Genomic DNA, 21,698 nt, shown 5'->3' on the forward strand with positions numbered 1-21,698 from the left:
AAGTGTTAAATGAGACTGGTTGAGGTAAAGTGCGTATGCATTACGTAAAATAAATATCAGCCAAAATCTCATAAAAAACTGAAGTAGACCTCACACTAAAACAAAATATTTATTTACCACAACAGAAGAGCCAAGATCATCGGATCAGCATTTAAATGACCACAAGTACACTCAGTTTCCTCAATGTGAATGTGTATGTTGTCTTCGTCTTCTGGGCTTTTTTTGTTTTTGCTTTTTTCACTATGTTCTATAAAATGTTTTCATGGACTAAGCAATTAATTGAGAAGTTGTTGATAGAATATAGTTGATAGATTTATCAATAATAAAACTTATGGTATTATACTTTGTATTATACACATTGATGATATATTTTGTGTTTAAAATATTAACCTGCAATGCAACTTATTAATTACAGTCGTCAAGTAAGTGTAGTTGAGTAAAAAGTACAGTTTTTACCTCTGAAATGTAGTGGATTGGAAGAATAAAATATAATGGAAGTAAAATGGAAGTTCCCAAGTAAAGTACCTCAAAGTTGTGCAGAAGTAAGCGTACTTCATCGAATCTTTCTTGGCACCTCATGCTAACTGATGACAGTTCAGATATACAGTACTTCTCCAGCAGAGATGTTTTTAAAAGGGCCTGAAAAGTTCAACTTTGTTTTTCTTCACCGTGTAACTCGCTAAGATTTCAAATCCATATCTGATGTTACTAGTGAACCTGAGTAAATATAACACTCCCACTGACACAATGAACACCACACTTGACTCAGAGGTTGACAGAAGTCAAAAAAAGACAAAGCACGGGAGGAAAAATAGAGGTTTTCGTGTGTAAAATCTTTATTATGTGCACAGAACTGTTTTTCAGGGGTTCAGTGAAACACAAGCTGGGTGAGTGGTCCCTTCCCAACACCAAATATGCACCGGAGAGGGTAGTTTTGACCCTAAACAGTGACAAGAGGCACCACTACATTTGCACAACATTTACACCAGAGATGCAACCCCACCCCCCTCCCCTCCCCATAAAACTCAATGTTTAATTTCAAGCCCAGAAGAACAGGAATAAAACATTTTAGAAGGAATTCTTCCACATTCATAAATTTGATGGTTATCAATGAGCAAACTGGTGGGAGGAGAAAACGAGTTCAACAGCTATTGTTTAAAAAAATCCTGCTTGACTAAGTTATTCTACCGGGTTGTGACTGGAATGTACAACAGGAGAGAAAATAAATGTAAAAGCAGTGCATAAAAACCGCACACGACTCATATTTGGCAACACAAAAAAGAAAAAAAAATGGAAATACTGATGCTACATACAGTTTTTGAGTAGTAAGTACAAACTTCACATGAGAATGTTTTTACCACAATTTGAAACAAACAAACAAAAAAAAAAAGTTAAGACTTTTCCTTCAACAAAAATGTCTTTTCTTCAAACGGGTACATGAGCTGCAAGAGTTTTTCCTTTTCTCTGCGTGTGTGTGTGTGTTTGTGTGTGTGTGTGTGTGTGTGTCGGGGCAAAGTGTGAAACAGGAGGCTTGATGAGGAAAAATAAAAGTTCATCTTGGAATGTAAGCTTGATATCATCGCGTGGGGGGGATGACGCCAAGCTGAATGAAGCCGAATCTTCAGAATTTGGCCGTGGCTGACCCCGTCTGTTCGACTCTCTCCAAAACAAATGAACGGTCCTGGGAAGGGGCCGCGTCTTACATGGCAACCTTGGCAACCTGCTCTTCCAGTCTGGCGATTCGACGGTCTTGAAGGATGACACGGTCCCTGAGTGACTTGAACTCTCGGAGTACCTCTTCCAGTTTGTCTTCCATTTTCTGCTCAGAAAGCGAGGAGGAAGTTAGCTCGACATGGTTCTTTTCACATTTCATATGATTCTTAAAAGACCTCTTTTAAGAGGTCTTACAGAAGATTTTACAAGTTATTTGTCTCATATGTCAAAAATAAAATAAATAAATCTGTTGTTATTCCTGGCAAAATGAACAGAGATGTTACAGCAGTTAACATTTTTTTCCTGGCTTTACCAAAAACAGACTGAATTGTGACCCAAATACCAAAATATGTGCTGATTCATAACTTTTCAAAGTTGTTCCAACCATAATAATTACTGCGAATCGGGAAAGTCCAAATGTCAGCACAAAACATGTGCAAGTCTGAAAAGTGTGAATTATTACAATGCAGAGAGAACAGAAATGTTAATCTATCCTACTTTATATAAAGAGTCTAGTTATGGTGGGGAGTAAAAAGAATCATCTGTAAACAAAAATAAAAGGTAAATATGTCCCAACACTCACTACTGAGGGCTGTGGAGATGCTTGCTTCTGGACAGTTGGCATTTTCTCTGCTTTTGTGGCTGGCTTGGTCTCCAGGACGTTTGTTTTGACCACTTTCAGATCCCGGTTCTTCGTGGAGACGTAGCCATCTTTGAGCGAGATCAGGATGGGGCCTCCGTTCTTCCCGGCGAACCACTCCTCTGCCTCCAGGGTGGGATCGGGGCCGGCAGTGTCTGGATACAGGTCGTCCTGGAACAGGTCAGACTGGGGAGGTGGAGAGGACGCAGGAAATGTCATGAAGGTCTTTATAGCAGCAATGCAACACCAGTGTAGTTATTATTAGATATCAAACACAGACTTACCTTACGTGGGACTGTCATGATGATTGGTTCACATTTTCTCTCATGTAATTTGTAAAACCTATAGAGAGGATTCATGGGATATTAATATTATTGTCATCATACAAAGAATTTCAGTTTTAAAACAGCTGCTCAGACATAACAGTTCTATTAATTTAACCTTTATTTTTATCCAAAAGTCCATTGCTTAAATGTATACATTAGTAGCATTTGTTATTTAGTTATTTTTTAAGTAATCAGAGTATTTTTCAGAGTAATTCAGTAATATATTTGCTCCAGAATCCACAGGAGCACATACTACATGAACAAAGGTAAAAAATAAAACATGATGTCTGTCATACCTTGCGATTTCACATTTGTTGACATCCAGCCCCCTCTTGGGCATGTATCCCATGCCCCTCTGAGGCTCCTTGGTGGAAAAGGTGTTGAGGTAGTGAACATACGGCGCCTCGTCGGTGATCTCAAAGTACCGAATGCTGCTGTCACCCTGAGGACACAAGGTCACAGCTTAAAGTGAGGCTGTGAATCTATATGCGTATGGCTAAAAAAAACAGGAATTTCTTTATTATAAGCCTTGCTCACCTTTCCACACAGGTAGACTATATTGGTGTCGGGGTCATAAAAGGGCAGCAGGACTCCATTACTGGAGTCCATCTCTTGGACACATATCGGCTCGTCCATGTTTTCCTGGTGAGAGAAAATACAGGATTTGAAGTGATTTTAAACTTTGCTAGAATCTTGAGTTGTATAATTTACTGGCTGTGATTTAAATCCAATAATTGCTGATTGTCTGTATTAGTTGCTCCTGGCAAACAAACAGAAGCAAATCACATTCAGCAAGCATATAACAATGACTCCTCACAGGTTTCATGTTGCTCTTTGTGTTCAACGCCACCTACTGGAGCTGAGTTGTTGCACACTCAAGTGGCACAGAGAAAAAAAGCACAACTGCATGTTTTCCACACAGGAAGAACTGGTGAAGATTATATTTTGACTTACATCACAGGCAGGAAAATGTACAAAACAAGGTTCTATAAAAGTTCAAAATTACTATAATGTGTGTGTGTGTGTGATGTATCAGTGTTACAGATCAAATGATATTCACTACAGTGACATACAGTTTTCCACAGGGCTAGCTGGCGCTCGCTCATGCGGCTGAATCCAGTGGTGAAAATGTTTCCGTCTGCTAAAAAGATCGCTCTCATTGGCCGAGCTCCCTCGTGGGCTTTGTCCTTCTCCTAAAAGCAGAAACATACTTGTGAAATTGGGCAGCAGTGTTTGCAGGCTCTGTGGGTGATTCGGGGAAAGATTATTCCACATGTCAAGCGTCCCAGCCCCAAAGCCCCTCGACGTTTTAACTTACCGCCACAATCTTCTTTTTACGGGGGTCGATGACGCGAACCTTCTTGTCCTTGCAGGCGGTGCAGAGTAGGCTGCCATTGCGGCTCCAGCTGATACTAAAGATAACATCGGGGTGCATGTCCTCCAGGTTGATCATGGCCTCTCCCGTGCCCACATTCCAGATGATGATCTGGTTGTCACACCCTAAAATGGACACACACACACACACACACACACACAACACAGGCTGAGTGCACCCACCTCCATGTCCAAGTTTATTTTAAGCACTTTACATCACACAAAGCAACACAACAGAAGGCAAACTGTGAGATAATTGGTCAGATTTGGAGCTCAGCTGTGCACAGTGGACAAATGGCAGACCAATTACCTAAACAGACGTCATTATTATACTTTGAGGGCATGAGGGTGTACCAGAGGCTTGAAAAGTTACCTGCACTGAGGAGAACGTTGCGAGCGGTGGGATGCCAAGACACGATGCCGACCCTCTTAGAGTGGCCCTCTAACACCACCACTGGCTCTGAGAGGGGATTCTCCAGCCCGTTCTCAGGGATCTGCCAAACCTGAGTCAGAGAAAAAGAAAAGTTACATAAGAAACACAGAAAATTACAGTACTGATACTAAAGAGTAGATGACAGAAAGCAGATTAAAGCTGAGTGTTCCTGCAGATGATATTCATAATCCATCTGACAAACAAAGGAAAACAGCTCTGGCAAAAATCAAAAAATAGACCCATATCTGCACTTACTAAAAGATGCTGGACAGGATACTTGCTCAAAAACATTACAAATTACTGCCTCAATAAGTGGTGAATATATATTAAATTCAACAAACATTTAACATGTAACTTGTGCTTTGAAAAGGTACCAGAATATAATCTATCATGTTCACGATTCAAGACTATTTGCCATTTACTCAGGTACAAGTGTACAAGGGCATTGGAATTCTTATGTGCATCTCTCAGTCAAATAATAAGAAATACAATAAAAATATGCACAAAATAATAAATAAAAAAGATACACACCATTAACAGATAATAAATGAATGTGTGTTTGTTTTACATCTTACTGTTATTTGGTCCATTCCCATATTCACCCTCACCTTTCAAATTTGTCAACAATTTTGTTTCAAGTAAATAAATTCTTCAGATTCTTTTGGATCATGCAACAAAAAAATAAAAATATCACAATAATATTTGTGATATTGAGTTATTCATACATACAAAAACAGTTTTTGTTGTTTGTATTGTTACAACAAATACAGTTATTGTTCAAAATAGTTTGAAAACGCTAAAGTAAAAATAACCAAACCTAAAAAATTGTATTTATTCATTACAGCACATCATGTCCAAGACGTCAGATCAAGAGATGTCGGGTTGTAGTGTAATTGATTAAATAAGTACTTAATAAACAAGGAAAAACTCATGTGATCCTTTAGAGATTAAGCGCGTCCTTACCATGACTGTGCAGTCCTCTGAGCCGCTGGCGATGACAAGGTCATTGTGAGGACACCAGTCGATGTCCAGCACTGGGCCCGTGTGACCGCATACTGTAGGGTAGACCTTGTCTATACGGCCGGTCTACGAGACAGAAGACAACTTTGTTACAAAGGGGCGGAAGAGTGCGAGCTGAAGCAGAGCTAAAGTTCAGTTAGGTGATATCTGCTGGATAGATATGAAAATGACTGACGGACGGAGCTCATTTAACTATCCTGTGTTCTATCAAAGTTTGTATATTTAGTCCTTTGTGTGACTACAAGACTTTTCTTCACTCTTCTATTACCATCGTCATCAAACATTAAACAGCTGACTTCATGCTACATTTAATTATTTAGTTGCTTTACTGGCTAAAATGAAGTCAAACATTGTGAAATCAGCAAAAAGAGATCTTTACATGCAAGCAGCTTCTCTTGAGGCAGAACATTATACAGTGAGTGAATATAAATTTAATTAACCCAGTGCCCTAAAATAATAGCACAGCACCCATCCCCTCCGTGAGTATCATGTTCAATGAGGCATACATCAGAAGCCTTTACTATCAGGCAGATTGAAACATTGATTATCTCTGGTTTTTACTATAGATGAGAGCCTCAGGGACGAACAGTAGGACAGGGTCACAGCAGCAGAGCGCTGAAGGTCTGGTGACTAAGAACAAACCTATACTGTAGAACTGAAGTGCCATAAGCTCTGAATGCTATTATATGATGTTACAGCCTTGCTCCTCTGGGTATGCTTTACACACTCTCTCACACTTTGTGTAGAACATTTCTGACTTCAACGTTTGGATCAAAAACTTGCCACCAGAATTATAAACATGGCTGGGCGATAAGGACAAAATCAAATATCACGATATTTTTGACCCAGTACCTTAATATCAATATTGCGACAATATTGTAGGGATGACTATTGGTGCTTTCACAAAATATTTACACAATGATATTTTTCATAAATAATCATCAGTAATAGAACAGCTATGCAGCCTTTAAAACCAGCAAAAACAACACTTGCCATATCACGATATTACGATATCCAAAATATATCGTGATACGAGACAAAATCTAGTCTCATATCACAATATCGATATAATATCGACATGTTGTCCAGCCTTAATTATAAAGATGCCATAATCACACAAAAATTGCACACTTAGTGGCTGTAATGACAATGTGTTCAATGGGAAAGACGTGTGAGCATTAGCATCATCATCAGACAGGTCAAGAGGGCAACTGTCAGTGTTCCTGATGAAAGTGTAACGGTTGATGGTTGTATGTAGAGGTGCAACTTTACCATTTTCCAGCCGAGGACCAAACTGAGTAGATCAACCCATGCTTGAGTACTAATGTGAGTATTGTCTCAACTTCATGCAGCTGATTCATCATGCAAATACATCAATGTTTATTCAAATGCTAAGTGGCAATAACACTCTATTACTCCTTCCTCTAGAAATACTATGTTGTCTGATACTTAATGCAAACATAGATCTCACAGCTCTTCTGAAATGGGCCTTCAAAAGATCTTTTTCATCTGAAACAAGAAGGAGGTGACGGAGGAGCGCTCACCTTTTGTAGAGGAAGGACAAGAAAGGCTCCGCCCCCGCTGGCCTCGATGATGATGGCAACAAACTTGGGGTTGACGGCACAGAAGGAGCTGTCCCATGTGACCCTGGAGACACGGATGTCATCGTAGCACTGGTCGTTCCTCAGGGCCTGACCGAAGACGTGACGGAACTTGCTCTGTCGCACAACTCGCCGCAACATATCTGCAGAGAGAAATAAGAGCGCACGGTGAGTCAGAGCTCATGAGTGTTTTAGCGTTTATGCCCACAAGTGTCCTAATTTCAGAAATGTGGAACTGTGCATGCTGAGGAAACCTTGGGGTAAATTTGGTTTACTGCCAACTTGGTCTGTCTGATCTGAGATTATGTTTATTAACTGTGACTGAGTTTGTTCCTGTGCATGCAAAGGAAATAAAGCAGCTCCACCTACTGGCAAACATCTGAGGTAAACTGTACAAGTGACAGATTTTCCTCCAGCTGTGTTTACTTCCTTATATCTGAGAAAATCTTCCAGGCTGTTGTAACGCCAAGTTCTGTCAGATATCAAAATCATTTTACATTTTAACCTAACATATAACAAGAAAAATGGGTCATTAACTAGCAGGGAAAGTACGATAAATGAGAATCAGTCAGGTTGGACATCTTATTACATCATCCAAAAGGAAAGATACAAATATTGCAAAACATATGAGTAACATTGTGGGAGTAGTTGGAAAAATAGAAGTTTCCAACAATATGTAATAAACATACTCAGAGGGTGTTTAGTGAATTTCCCTTCCCTATATGAACGTATGATTTAAGTCAAGAAATCAATATTGTGACACAATTTTAATGCCTCCTCCCTGAACAAGCTCTGTAGATTCTCCATTTTGTTTATATATGTTAAGGTGTAGGTATAAAGGTGTATTTGAACTAGGGCTGCAACTAATCTTTATTTTCATTATCGATTAATCTGTCGATTATCTTCTCAATTAACTGATTAGCTGTTTTGTCTAAAAGATGTCAGAAAAAGGTGAAAATGTTTATCACTGTTTCCCAAAGCGCAACCTCAAATGTCTTGTTTTGTCCCGACCGACATTCAACAACCAAAAGATATTCAGTTTACTATCATAAACTGTAAGACTAAACAAACCAGAAAATATTCACTTTTAATACCAATACCAGAAAAGTTTAGTATGTTTTCTAAAAAAAAAAAAAAAAAAAAAGTTACTCAAAATGATTTATCGTTTAGTTAATTAGTTGGCGATTCATTTTCTGTCGATCGAGTAATGTGAACAGCCTGATTAGGCGACAGAGGCAGTTCACTCTTTTTTGGGTTCATATTGTAGATATTTCTTAATGCCATCTAACAACTCTTTTTTTTCTCAACTCAGTAGCGCTGTGGCTCATTAGACTTTCAACTAAGAACTTTTTCAACTAATTAAAATGTAGGCCAGAAGAAATATGCTTCACCATTTCAAGTGAATCCAATTAGAAGCAGACAGTATACTGTTAATTTCACTACATCCATTTTTTTAAGTGTATGGGTGTCATTTATACTGGAGAGCACTCCCAATTTACTGCAACTAGATGTTTTAGTGGTCATTAATATATTATTTAGGCTGTATTTAGTGACAACACACCGTATTTTAGGGTTTACTGATATGGATACAGTAAAAATGAAGCATTTAATGATCATATCGTGTCTCAGTACACCCTTAAACATGTTCCCCTCTTCCTTCTTTTAACTCTCATATCTGTTTCCAGTTTCAAGGGAAGTCATTCATCAAGTGTAGACACAGATTCTACTGTTGGCATCCTGACAGATTTGGAGATGGATAGATCTGATCTGCAGCCAAAATATGAGGACCAAACACAGTGGAATTTCTCCAGAAAGTTGATTTATCTCATCGTTGTCTGTTGTAATTCTGAAAACTCAAGTCTTAAGATTCCTGAGGCAGGTTTTTCATCATTTAAGTGAAAACGCTTTGCAGTGTAATTATCTGGAAAATACAGTGTCTCAGGGTGGTAATTAAGCTGCCAGTCTGAAGCAACATGCTGAGCCGTTTCTTCAGGCTGCAGGATTTTTCTCCAGTGATCCACAGATCCGTCATCACACCAGACCACCTGCTCCTTCACATTCAGTCACAGATTTTGAAAATGTGTCACTGCCTCTTGGATCAAATAAATTTTGACTTGTCAATCTGTATTTGAATGTCAGGTTTGGTTTTTAAGTAAGTGCATAGTTTTCAATATTTATGAATGATGTACTATATAAATATTCAGCAAAATACACGCCAATTAGACACCCACACAGGTGTTTTTTTTTAGTTATTTGGCGTGATCAGACCACCTCAGGCCTGTGTGGGTGTACAGACTGTGACTGACTGACATGTGTCTCGCTCTCTTGTTAGTTCTGTTGCACCCGTTATAGCAGGACAACTTTTTATTTACTTTGTTATGACTACTTTTTGTACATCTTTATAATTATTACAGAAGTTGGGTGCATATTGGGTGCCCAACTTCAACCTGAGCAGGAGATCTTATCAGCCAGACAAAGTGAGAACACCTGTGGGGGTATGCAAGGGTTTTAAATTGAAGAAAGAAAAAAAAAGTGGACAAAAATGAGTATTGAGTAAACTTTAGAGAGTTTTCATGCCAAATCATGACACAACAAACCAGATGTAAACAGTGCATATAGTTCAATGTAGATACATGTTTATTTTTTAAAATTTTAGTTCATTTTACAGGTGATTCTAGTTTAGTTTTGGGTTTTGTGTCTTTAAATTTTTTATTCCTATTTTTTTTTTAAACTTAGATTTAGTTTATGCCAGTATACTTGGTTAACTGAACAAGTCTTTCTCAATGTGTGGAAACAAATGAGCTTTTCCTTTAAGAAAGGAGTGCTGCTAGTGCTACCACACACATACACATACAGGCTCACAACTTATAGCAATACTACTTAGATTGCAGAGAGTGATTTGTCCTCTTATCACAACAGCACATATACACAGCAGCATACAAGTACATGTAGACATAAAGGCCATTTTCCTCTTCATCTATAACCATAATTTCATCTGAGACTGAGATATGAGAACTGGTCAGTTTCCAAGTGGATTGCTGCACACGTCCGTTTTTATGAATCAAATACTCACCCTACATATGCTTTGATTCATATCACAATATCCCACAGAGCCGTAAACACTGATCACGCTGCTGCAGGGCAGCATAATGCCTGGCCAGCACAGGACTACAGTTTACAGCCGACCAGAACAGCATGTTCCCTCAGCCAATATTAGTGCTTCATTCAAGAGCAGCAGCCCTCACTCTAAATATGCATCTGACAAGAGGAGCTGCTTCATCCCCTGTAGGCTTTAGCTGATGCCATTCATTATAACATGCTTCTCTCTGCCTATAAACCAGATCACCATTAAAACAGCAGCACATATCTGAGCATCATGATGCTGGCTTGGCTACTAGCAGCTAGCTGCATTCAGTGCTAGGCCTTGTTACAGCCATTGACTATTTGTATACAATCAATAGTTACAGCAGACCAATGCTAAGACATTAGTGTAAGCTGAAAGTGAATCTGATGGGCTTCTTTGATATAAAACTGCTGCCTGAAGGAGTCTGGCCTCACTGACTGTCTGGACAATACATGGGTGTGCACAACACCACCACAGATGCAATCACTATCACTTTATTTCAGCCTCAGCTTATCATAATACCGGTATTTAAATTGTTTTTGAATAAGACTCATGATCCCCATTTTGTCTTATTCAAAAGGAGGTGGAAACAGCTGCACTGTGCTAACAATGGTTAGCTGATGTTACCACACAGCTCGGCGTGTCCCCTCCTCCCCTCTTGAAACAAGCAGCTGCAAACTAATGAGAGCAAAATAATGAGACTGGGCTGTCATTTATAAAACTATCTCGCCACTAATTTCATAACAGAGTGTGGGAAAGCTTTAAAGATAACTTTGCTAACAGTAACAAGGGGGGGTGGATCGAGTGTGCAGATTTGTATTTTGGTGAGTACGCCCCAGATGTGACCATCACTTGAAAACGCCACAAAGCCTGGCGGGGGAGGGGGGAAATGGTTATTGTAATGTTTAGGGTTCGTAAAAATGAGATATGATAATTAAATGAGATATAACGTTGGAGATGATGGTGGCGATAATCGTAGCCAGTGTTCCGCCGCACTGCCCGGAGGATGGTCCCCGTCTTCAGCAGCGTCTGACACGGACACAGCGAGCGAGGAGGAGGCGGCTACCCGTGGGGGCTGTTTTTAAACATTTTTCTGTAAAATACCACACAAGTAGCCATAGGTTGCATGTGTTATATCCACACATAGCTGCCCACTAAAAGTAAAATGTGTTATTTTTCTATGAACTAGCCTGCCGGTGTGTTTCTTCAGGATAGCGAGCTAGCTTAGCTGCTAACCTGCTAGCTGCGGTGGACCGCTGCCAGCTGACGCAAGTGCAGATATTTCCACCCAAGGTTTTTTAGGCTGCTCCCATTCTCAAACCCATCCAGCGAGCTTAAAAGGATGCTGCACAGCCCCGACCGACCACATGCAAAATGCACAATGCAAAGAGACTTTTCAGGCTTTCTTACCTCCTAAATCTATGCAAGATTTTCGTAAGCACGGGGGGGGCAATCAATCACAACACATGAATGTGGTAGTTTAGGCGCGCCCTTATCCTGCAGGACGTTGCTCTAGTATCCCTTGTCTCCACACACACACATACACACACAAAAAAAGCTCAGCCGCTGTGCTGTTCCCCCTCCTGGCTGCAAATGTGTGGCCCGGAGGCAGCGTTTTAGATGTAGTAGTATTTCAGGATGCCAGTTGACAAATAGAGCATCTCCTGTCCGCTCCTCACCTGCGGAAGACTAGCAATCGCCTATTCTCATCGTTATTAAATTCAATAGGATACGCTGACGACCGGCTACGGCACATGCGCAAACGAAAAGTCAGATTTCATTACCCAAGGCTGTGAATGGGGATGGGGGGGCTGCTGGACAACTGGGGGGGTGGGGGGTTCTTGCTGTGTATCCTCATGTGTTTTGAAATAAAGTCCAGACAATTTATTTTGTGCATTTTGCTGTGCGCATTCATAGCCTACAACATTTTGGTTTTTTTTAAAATCAGGGTCCCTCCCTTCCCCCCTCTGTCCCATCCCACCCCATCCTATCCTGTCTTGTCTTGACACAATAAAGAAACCTCCCAGACTGTGATACAGCCACACATCACAAGCTGTTAACCCTCTGTTTGCCTTTAATTAATAAATAATTATGTTGTCTCAAAACACATTTGCACTCCTCGGGGACTCGCATGTAAAGGTTATTCTGCAGTCTGACTCAGTGTGAATTGATGCCTAATGAGTTTGCATATCAACAGATTTATCTCCATGACAACTGAGAGGAAGCGTGATACAGCTGAAAGATCCGGAAAAAACCTAGTGAGTGGACTTTGAGTTGGGATTGTTTTGTCAAACTATAATGTGAGACTCCAAGTTTCTGGTTCTTTTTAAAGACATCTATTCTTTGTCATATTTTGTGAGTTACTGAGTGATAATTGCATAATCTTTTAATCTAATCTAATCTAATCTAATCTAATCTAATCTAACAGAACACTTTCCTTAGATGCATAAGTATGATTATCTAGTTTAAATCCAGATCAATGAATGGGAGATGAGAAGAAAGTAAGAGGATTAATTTGTTAATTTATTATTTCTTTACCTGCCTATAAGGACAACCGGTTTGGAGTCTATCCCAGAATGAATCTGCAGAAGACGGGGAAACACCTTGGACCCTTCCCAAGAATGCTACAGGGCTTACTAAGGTAGACAAACATATTAATACTCACATTTACACCTCGGAGTAATTTGGAGCCTCCAGTTCACCCTGAGCTACATGTGTTTGGACTGTGGGTTAACACACCCTGAGGAGAACATCTGAACTGCACACAGACCAGGGCCGAGATTAAAACCCAGCAGGGTCCGTGGTTAGAGGATTAACTGGTTGAAACGATAGGGAGATGAAACTTTCCTTTTTTTTGTCTTTAACAATCATAAAGTTAAATGCTTCTAAATCACAGTTCAGCCATGTGAAAGGTTGTTCTGTTTTATATTGAATTATCCTTCCAACCAGACAGGAAGAAACAAGACTCTTGATAGAAGTACACTTAAAAGTGTAGATGTTGTATATTACGTAACTCGACTTGGATCCTGTTATGTTACTGTTAGAGCTGTTGACTTTTTCCATTGAGCATGAACACATCGGTTGCTTTCAATAAAGTACAACTTTTAACAAAAATACCTGCAAAAACAGAACTAGCTACTACTAATAATAACAATACTAATGTTATTGCCACAAGGATATCTTTAAATCAGCAAAAATATTATTTTGCATTAATAATAATTTGAATTTTTTTGCTTCTTGGGAACAACAATGACCTGTGACCATGATTTGTGACATCACAACTAGTTTGGAGCCAATCGTTGTCCAGTATGCAACTTACACAAATATGATGTGGAAATTTGAAACCTCCAGTGCACATATAGTGAGAATAGTGAAGAACAGTGAAGTTAAATGTTTTGAAAATTAACATTATTTCCATATTCATAGATTTTGGATTTTTCAAAAAAGGGATAAGGAGTAGATTTTAAGATTTTTTAACAAGTTAACTGAACTTTTTTTTGTGGAAAACCATATTAGACACAAATTATTATTCCAAGGAGAGTATTTTTATGTATCTTAAAACATATCTTAACCATTTATGTTTAGAGTTTGTCAGATTGTTTAAATCTAGTAAAGTTAAAACATGAACATTATTAAATTTAAAATGAAGAGTTTCTCACATGGCAGTGTATGGTATGCAGCTTTGGAAAGTACCTTCGAATCCTAAATTAACACATGTACTTATTCATGAATGAATGCTTTGACAAACTGTTGGATGATAAAAAAAAGACAGAACTGATGTGTTCAAGCATCTATAAGCCAAACAACATACCTTTCTTTGGAGATGGCTGAGCTTCTTGTGGTCTCTCTTTGGATTTCTTTGGGACATCAAAGGTGTTCTTCATCTGGGATACTTTCACACTTGGACTCTGCTCTGCCACCCGAACCTGAGCTTTGGGCCCTTCAGGTTTTACCCGGCCCTGATGTCTCTGCATTTGGTTTGTTTCCTTGATGATTTCAGCTACAGGCCTGAAGGAACTGATCTCACTGTCATCTACTCCATGTCTATTACTCCTATGGTCAGTTACTGCTTTATGGTTACCATAGTTGCCATGGTCTTCATTGCAGACCTGTGATCTGACTTTTAGGAGCTCAGGGTTGATTTCTCTTTTCCCTGAAGAATCAGGTTTTGGTCTTTGCATTTCATTGTCTGGTTTAACCTCGGATGTGTGAAGTGTCTCTGTGGACGAAAAAGAATTTGGGGGCTTTTTCGCAACAGGCGGAGGTGAGTTTTTAAACCTAGATCGTCTCTCCAGGAATGTTCTTCTCTGCAACATGTCCAGGTTTGTTGGCTCTTCATCTGGAGATAGTTTTGCCATACGTACACAATAGTCAAAGTCGACCATATCTCCGTAGTGATCGTCCATGTGTCTGAGTGACAGGTGTTCCCAAGGGCCAAGGTCAACTGACAGTCGACGTATGTTGGGTGGAACGGTGTAAGTGCCCCTTTCGTCCCACAGCAAGCACATGTCCTGATTAGGCCGAGCGTTGTATGGAAGGTCTTTGTTAAAATGAAAAGTGTGTCTCCTCTTGACCTTCTCCTCAGAACGCAGATGATCTTTGCCTCTTCTTTGCACATCAGTAGACATTAATTGCCTAGTTTTGAGCTTTATAAATGGGTTTTTAGGTTTTTTGGCGACAGGTGGAGGTGGACCTTTGACTTTAGGTTTTTCTTTTGGAATAGATTCCTCTGCAGGAACACATGAGGCGGGCGTAGCCTCTGGCACCATCTCTGAATTGACTGTACTTGTACTGGGTTGCGTTGCTACTGATGTGTCTCTTTTAGGTAACACATGAGTTAGAGGTGGAGGTGTGATGACAGCCGAGAAGCAAACCAGCTCACTCTCCCTCTTTAAGCTTGCGACTTGCAACTGTCCATCACAGACGTCATTTCCTGGCAGAGGAATCAAATCGCATTGTTCCAATGTAAATGAAGGCTTGTCTTGCAGTTGTGGTACTTCAGAGCTAGGCGTCTTAGCATTCGAAGGGTGAGAGTCGGCTGCTCGATCGAGCGCTTGGCCACCCTCTTTCATGGTACCTGAACTAAGAGTACCTGCTTTAGCCCTCTTAGAGACAGCACTAGCAAAACTTCTCTGATGGGACTGATCCACTCCTACTTGGGTATTTTGTGCAAGAAACCCTGAATTGGGGTTTCTCATATCTCGATTTTTAGATTCTACTTTTTGCAAGCATGGTTCCCAATTTGACTCCATCTCTCTCTCCTCACCCAGCTCCTGTGGTTTAATCATCTGGACTGCTTCATCAAGCATGTTCTCTGAATCATCACCACCCTTTCTCATTCTTTTCACCACGCTGCTGTTGTTCTGTGTTGACCGATGAGAAACTTGCCCCTTGCTGTGGTCATTCATGTTTCGCTCCCTATCCACTTTTCCTCTACCAGTTGTCTCAGCGTGAGCAGCTTCAACATGACTGGCTCCTTTTAGCCGACACCTGCTGCCTGTCACTTCAGGCAAATGTTGACCCTTTTCCCTTTCAAAACTAGCTCTGGATGAACTCCCAGCATGTGCTTCCACAGCGTCAGTTGTAACAAAATGAGTATCCGGTTTTCTTCTGCTTTTCTTCTCATAACCCTTTTCTTGAAGGGTGTTCCTGGAGGGTTGTGGAAGGTTATCGTCACTGTAGGTAGTAGAAGTGTCTTCCTCAACTCTCCTTTTAATAGATGATTGAGGATTCTCTGTTTTTATTCTGTTGCCAAAAGTGATCGAATTTTCCCCATCAGATGACATCCAAGTCTCATCCTTCTCAAGCACCACAAAGTCTTCCTCGTTAGAGGCTGTTAGACTTCTGAAATGACTATCAGGACCTGACCAGCTACGGCCAGCTTCAGATTTCTTTCCATTTCCTTGCTCCTCCATAGCTGTAGTCCTTGTATAGGCCACAGCCTTTTTCTCAGAGCCTGAGGTTTGTCTGAACTCCTTTGGGCTCAGGATAGTTTTTGACTCTGTAGTTCGAGTGGCACTCTGGCTCTCCCTGTCTCCACCCACCCACTCTCCCCTGGTGTTCAAAGGGTGCTCTTGCTGACCTAGAGGCCTGATTGGCTGCCCAGTTTGGGGGTCTGTGCATGCAGAAGTGACTGAGTGCTCCCCTGTGTGCCCTGTGGCCAGGCGGGAAGAGACACCGATCCCGCTAATCCCACAAATACTCTGCGTATTCACAAAACTGCCACTGTCCTGATCTCTGTTCTCATCTTGTCCGGCAATCTCTGACTGTTGTGTCTCTCCGGTTTGCTCGGACCAATCTGAATTATCCAGTGACTCTTCATCCTTCTCCGACAGCTTCTCCAGCTTCTGGCCCATGGTCGCTGTTCTGTCTTACCATTAGGGAAAGATAAAGACAAATGTCAAGACACAGCAACGGATTTATAAGCAGGTCACAATGGCGTAATGAGATGGCTTGCCTCTGCATCCCAGTGATATGAAATCATACAACAGGCATTGCTGTCTATCTTTAACCATCCTGGACCTTCTATCTCTATTTTTGTATATTCCTCTATATCGCTCACACTTGCCCTCCCTTGGCCTCCTTTGGCTTCTCTATCTATCTCTCCCTATTCTGTTGGGAAGGAATGCTGTGGTGGCTATAATTAAAGTTGGTCTGACTGCTGCCAGTGAGTCAGGAGGCCAAAAAGGAAACGAGACAAGTGAGATAAGAGGTCAGCCGCCAGGCGCCAAGGTCAAATAAAACGGTCAGAGAAAATGTGATCTGTCAAATGCTGCTAAATTCACAAACACTAATTCATATAAAATCATTTTGATTCTCTCTGGAACTACATTAATAAGTCTTGAATTACACCAAAGCCTTGTTTTTGAATGATTTGCAAGTTTAGTAGCTCATTCTGTAAACATGTCTCTTCAGAGCCAGCACAGTGTGAGACATCATGCACTGTCAATTACTGGTTTGGAGACAAGGCATGTTTGTCCCATGTGTGTGTTTCCCTTCAAACTATCTGAATGTTTATGATTGTTTTGGTTACGGGGTCTACAGAAAGGTCACCTGGAATACGTGATTCAAGTCACAAGTTCCTTGACTTCCGAACTGAATTGTTTGTCTGGGGCTTGATGAGAGCAGAGTTTAACCACAGACATGATGGATGGTGGATGAGAGATTATGCCAGAGGGGAAAAAGCTCAACAGGCATTAAAGCGGCATGTGGAATCTGAGTATTTTTAGGTTACAAACAAACAAGTAAATGTGTAGTATTATGGTATTGTTTCATCAGGTGGGTTTTGCAGGCCTAACTTAAAATGTATCTAGACGAATCAGATGAAATTTTGAGCTGCCATGAAAACATTTTCCCTCGTAAATGTTCTTTGATTTCGTTGGCTGAAAAGTGAGTGAGGAAAGAGAGGTGCCTGAACCTCTTCACCCTGCATCTACAATCATGCGCTCTGCTGCTTAAGCTATTTCAAGCCTGAGAGGCGTTGAGTGACACTTCACTTCCTTCAAGCCTATTTAACCAACGCGCCTGTCCACGGCACGTAAATTAAACTATTCCCCTCGAAGCTCGGCTCCTGTTTGTCTGTAAATTATCTTGTTCTCTACATCATACATTCACATGACTAGAATTTGCAGAAAAGTTGGTTCAGAGCTGATTTTATTTTTGATGTGCTGGAAGTCCTTTTGCTGAATTTTGAGTCTTTCACACTTTACCTGGTTCCTGGCTGACATTGTTGAAATACAGCTCTGGTTTTCTGGTATGACATGACTCACAACAATCCAACAACTTGACAGATGTATGCGCTTGCAGCTTTAGTGTATCTGAAGTGTTATTTTGGGACGTATGTGTTATAATGGCAGCTGTGGGAGGCATCTGTGACATTGGCTTGTGAAACCCCGTCTCTCATTCCCTCTATCTATCTCTATCTCTCTTTCCATTCCCAATTCTTATGTCTCTCATGCGTCCAACAGTAAGCACACAGATTATAAGAGACTTGTGACTTAGAGTACACCAGCTATTAGCTCAGTCTTAGGATAGGACTTGTTTTTCCCAATAAAATAACCTGCTAGCCCTTTAGAGCATGAACTGTATGACATGTAGTGTAGCTCAAATGCAAATAGTCTGTACAACAGAATGATGTTCAGATGCATAATCTAGTTAGTAAAATTTTCATAGCATTCTGTAAGGCAGGACTTAGGGTCATAAAATAGATAAATGTGCTGTTGCTTTAAGGTGGCAAGGTGGATTAATGCAATATACCAGCTCATAATTAACAATTTCTGTGACTTGAATAATAATAAATAAATAATAATGCATCATTATTAACCACAGGTGTGTACAGTATGACCATATACATTACAGACATGGCACTTTTTGACACGTTAAATGGAGATTATTCCTTTATTAAAGCAGAAAATCTTAACTTTTGCTTGAACTTTATTATTTAAGTTCTCCTTCTGGCCTGCTGTTACAGTACTGTGGGATTCAATAGTGGCTATTCTTATAGATACTTCCCTTTTAAAGAACTTAACTGTCTGCAGTTTGGGAAGTTATCTAATAAAAAGTACAGTTACAATGACAAAAAGACATTTAGGAGGCTGCAGGGCACGAGATTAGAGTAAGTAGGTACTTACTGAGGTTGGTGTTTCAAACTGATGCTCTGCCTTCCCTCCGTCCTGTACGCCTTTGGTCCTTCTGGGAGATCTTCTCCTTCAGCTGTCACCTGCCCCGTGATGTCAGAATGACTTCATTTGACTAACTCAATAAGAGAGCTCTCAGCCCTGTCCATTTAACTAAAAGAGCATGTCAAAACCAGAGGCACACAGAGGCGTTTAATCAACGATTTAAATTGCAGTTTTCTGACTTCTCTCATATTTTTCTATCTTATAGTGATATTACGTAACTTTTAAAGGAAAAAATAATATATTCTCCGTGTTATGAATGAAAAGTTGAATTTATAAGGAATAAAGTGCACGCTTTCATACCACTTACTATCCAAAGAAGCAATATTTCATTTGGTAATGCAAATGTCTTCTCTCTAGTACTGAAATAGTAAAAAAAAAATCCTGTTAATTTTTTGGGGGGTAAAATTTTAAGATAAATACAAAGTTATTTCTTTAGTTTGAAGATTCTACAGAACAAGATTGTTCTACGTGCACAACAATCAACAGAACTGGATAAACAGATTATGCAGAGGAAATGGTTTATTTCCATGATAAACATTACATCATTTTAACAAAATGTAAAAAAAGTGCATCACACATGAACATTGGCAATGTACAGTACACAAAAGTTAACAAAAAACAATTAACGTAACAAAATCTTACTCCCAGGTAGGTTTTTCATGTTCTACATTTTCCACTCATTCAGTCCAAACAAGCTCACATGCTTTTGGGGCAGACTTGTGCTCTATAAATACACTCTATAAATGCCTGGATCCCCTTTTAACTTACAATATGTCTTAATGTCCTTCCTCACAAAGTCCTCAACATCTGGCTCTTAAGTAGGATTGTCAGTGTGACGCCTGCTGCCTGGGAATAATGCGATAAAAAAATTAATCATTGCCATTTTTAATAGAGCCTGAAGATGTTTGCCTAAATTAGAGATGGCCCAAAGTCATTTTTTGCAGTGGTACAAACACGAGAACTTAATTATGAGTACTTCTCAATACACAGTAGCATTATCCGTGCTTTTCTTAATATCGACCACATCTGCAAGCTAATGTACTCAATAGCAAATTGTAGAGAAAAATATATACAGACTGGTAAATTTCAAAAACTTAAATCAATCCTATCTAATGTTTTAATGTCAATGATAGTTCTCATTCCAGCAAGTAAGGTTCTTCAGCCAGCTATTGAACCAATACAGTGTACCACAAGTTTCAACAATATCAAACAAATACGATATTAATATAGGCTATTAATAAATGGAAGTCCATCAGTTATGTGTGTGTTGGGAGGGAGGAGGAGGCTGCTGTGAATGAGCTTATGTGTGTTTGCATACATTATATTATGTGCCAAGTTATACATTGCCAGGAGCATGGTTATTATTGGGAGTGAGGGTAATTAATGTACAAAAAAGCCAGACCATCAACACACACACAAAAACTTTGCAAAGCCGTGATGCTTTATGATAGAGCTAAGGCCAAGGTTAAGGCACTTAAATACAAAAACAAACCCAAAACATGAAGCAAACATAGTGCTGTGGTCTGGGAACACAAGGATTTAGTGCGTATAACCTCACACGAATGTTAAGCACCCTGATCAGGCCCACCTGTCGAGAGCGTTAACACACTGAGAACAACTGGCTTAAATTAGAATCAGATTCATGATATATTAAAAGAATAGTTCGACACTTTGTGAAGCACGCTTATTCACTCTCGTGCTGAGAGATGACACCAATATTATGTCTGTATGGTAAATATGAAGGTACAGCTAGTGGCAGTTAGCTCATCTTAGAATAAAGATTGGAAAAAGGGTGAAACAGCTAATTTGGCTCAATCCAAAGGTATAAAAAAATCCATCTAATAGCACTAATGCTAACACTTAGAAGTGTTAAAAAGCGCCTGGTTGAGATATAATGTGCTGATTAGTGAGGTTTACAGGTGCTTGTTGGTGGATTTTGTTACCTTCTGACAGAGCCAGGATAGCTGTTTCCCCTTGTTTCCAGTCTTTATGCTAAGCTAAGCTAATTGGCTCCAGGATGTAGCTTCATACTGAACGGACAGACACTCTCAGATCTTCTTATCTAACTCTCTGCAACAGGGTGAATAAGCTCATTTCACAAATGTTTGAACTATTCCTTTAATCTGTTTTTCACAGCCTTTGGCAACCTTTCCACTTTGTAACATTTCTTAATTATTATAGTTGCAATATTTAACAACAAACTTATGGCAATTGCAGCTTTTTTCAGTTTCAAACGGGCGTCTCACCAGTTGCTGTCAACAACTTTGCTGAATGTTAAGTTACATCATGCTTACATGGCCACGTGAGGGAAAGAACAGGTTAAAGGCAAAACCAAATTATTTAAATCTAACTAGTGGAGCAAGCCTGCAGCTCCCTGAGATCCAGTCAAGGGAGGAGAGGGAACAGAGGATGCACTGTTGTTTGTCTACTGATCTAATTAAAGAAAAAAACAAAATATATAAAAAATATACAATTACCTCATGGTTTGAGATGCTTAAATAATTTGCATTCATTCCTTGCACAGTTCTTCTGAAGCACTCAGCTCTTTAAACACAGTAATAACACTTGTATGTGCTGTTCTTGCATACAAACAGGCATCACTCAGTACCTTTCTAGCACACCCAGCGTGCCAAAAACGGGAAGAACACAACATTGACCAAACAGAAAAACTTGCCTGTGGCACAGCAACTTTGGATTGGTGGCACTATTTTTTTTTTTTACAAAACTGTTTAAAAAACATGCCTGAAGCTGTCTGAACATGTACAAAATAATTCCAAATAACTAAT

At 39.9% G+C, this 21,698-nt stretch overlaps 2 protein-coding genes and 1 long non-coding RNA gene across 4 annotated transcripts in view; 1 reads left to right on the plus strand and 2 right to left on the minus strand.

The window, feature by feature from the left end:
• Positions 1-812: 812 nt before the first annotated feature.
• On the minus strand, positions 813-11,933 carry LOC121885838 (coronin-1C-A-like). Of its 2 annotated transcripts, none has more exons than XM_042395615.1 (11): positions 11,911-11,933; positions 7,051-7,250; positions 5,450-5,572; positions 4,427-4,556; positions 3,998-4,179; positions 3,753-3,872; positions 3,217-3,321; positions 2,976-3,121; positions 2,638-2,695; positions 2,297-2,539; positions 813-1,819 (listed from the first exon to the last, which is right to left on the minus strand). In XM_042395615.1, the coding sequence occupies exons 2-11, from the start codon at positions 7,246-7,248 to the stop codon at positions 1,700-1,702; spliced, it is 1,425 nt and encodes a 474-aa protein (XP_042251549.1). In that variant the 5' UTR covers positions 7,249-7,250; positions 11,911-11,933; the 3' UTR covers positions 813-1,699. The 2 variants fall into 2 exon arrangements, with proteins under 2 accessions (XP_042251549.1, XP_042251548.1); XM_042395614.1 differs by lacking the exon at positions 11,911-11,933 and adding an exon at positions 11,642-11,904.
• The window catches only part of LOC121885843, a 40,880-nt gene continuing 27,443 nt past the window's right edge, over positions 8,262-21,698 (plus strand). Inside the window, exons 1-3 of the long non-coding RNA XR_006092619.1 lie at positions 8,262-11,055; positions 12,429-12,489; positions 12,781-12,872. This is a non-coding gene — a long non-coding RNA (uncharacterized LOC121885843). The remainder of the gene's footprint in view (positions 11,056-12,428; positions 12,490-12,780; positions 12,873-21,698) is intronic.
• Positions 13,910-19,345, minus strand: LOC121885837. Its single transcript, XM_042395613.1, has 2 exons — positions 18,862-19,345; positions 13,910-16,601 (listed from the first exon to the last, which is right to left on the minus strand). Exon 2 carries the CDS (start codon positions 16,585-16,587, stop codon positions 14,023-14,025), a length of 2,565 nt encoding a protein of 854 aa, XP_042251547.1. The 5' UTR covers positions 16,588-16,601; positions 18,862-19,345; the 3' UTR covers positions 13,910-14,022.

The sequence above is a fragment of the Thunnus maccoyii genome, chromosome 19 (assembly GCF_910596095.1).
Source record: "Thunnus maccoyii chromosome 19, fThuMac1.1, whole genome shotgun sequence".
Classification (NCBI taxonomy): domain Eukaryota; kingdom Metazoa; phylum Chordata; class Actinopteri; order Scombriformes; family Scombridae; genus Thunnus; species Thunnus maccoyii.

What these genes read in the sequence shown, in the direction of transcription:
- LOC121885838 (XM_042395615.1), bottom strand. Translation starts at nt 7,248, where the DNA reads ATGTTGCGGCGAGTTGTGCGACAGAGCAAGTTCCGTCACGTCTTCGGT. An exon ending in AACAAATGTGAAATCGCAAG is followed by an intron (nt 2,696 to 2,975) that starts GTATGACAGACA and finishes TCCTCTCTATAG; the next exon opens with GTTTTACAAATTACATGAGA. An exon ending in TCATGACAGTCCCACGTAAG is followed by an intron (nt 2,540 to 2,637) that starts GTAAGTCTGTGT and finishes CCACCTCCCCAG; the next exon opens with TCTGACCTGTTCCAGGACGA.
- LOC121885837 (XM_042395613.1), bottom strand. Translation starts at nt 16,587, where the DNA reads ATGGGCCAGAAGCTGGAGAAGCTGTCGGAGAAGGATGAAGAGTCACTG.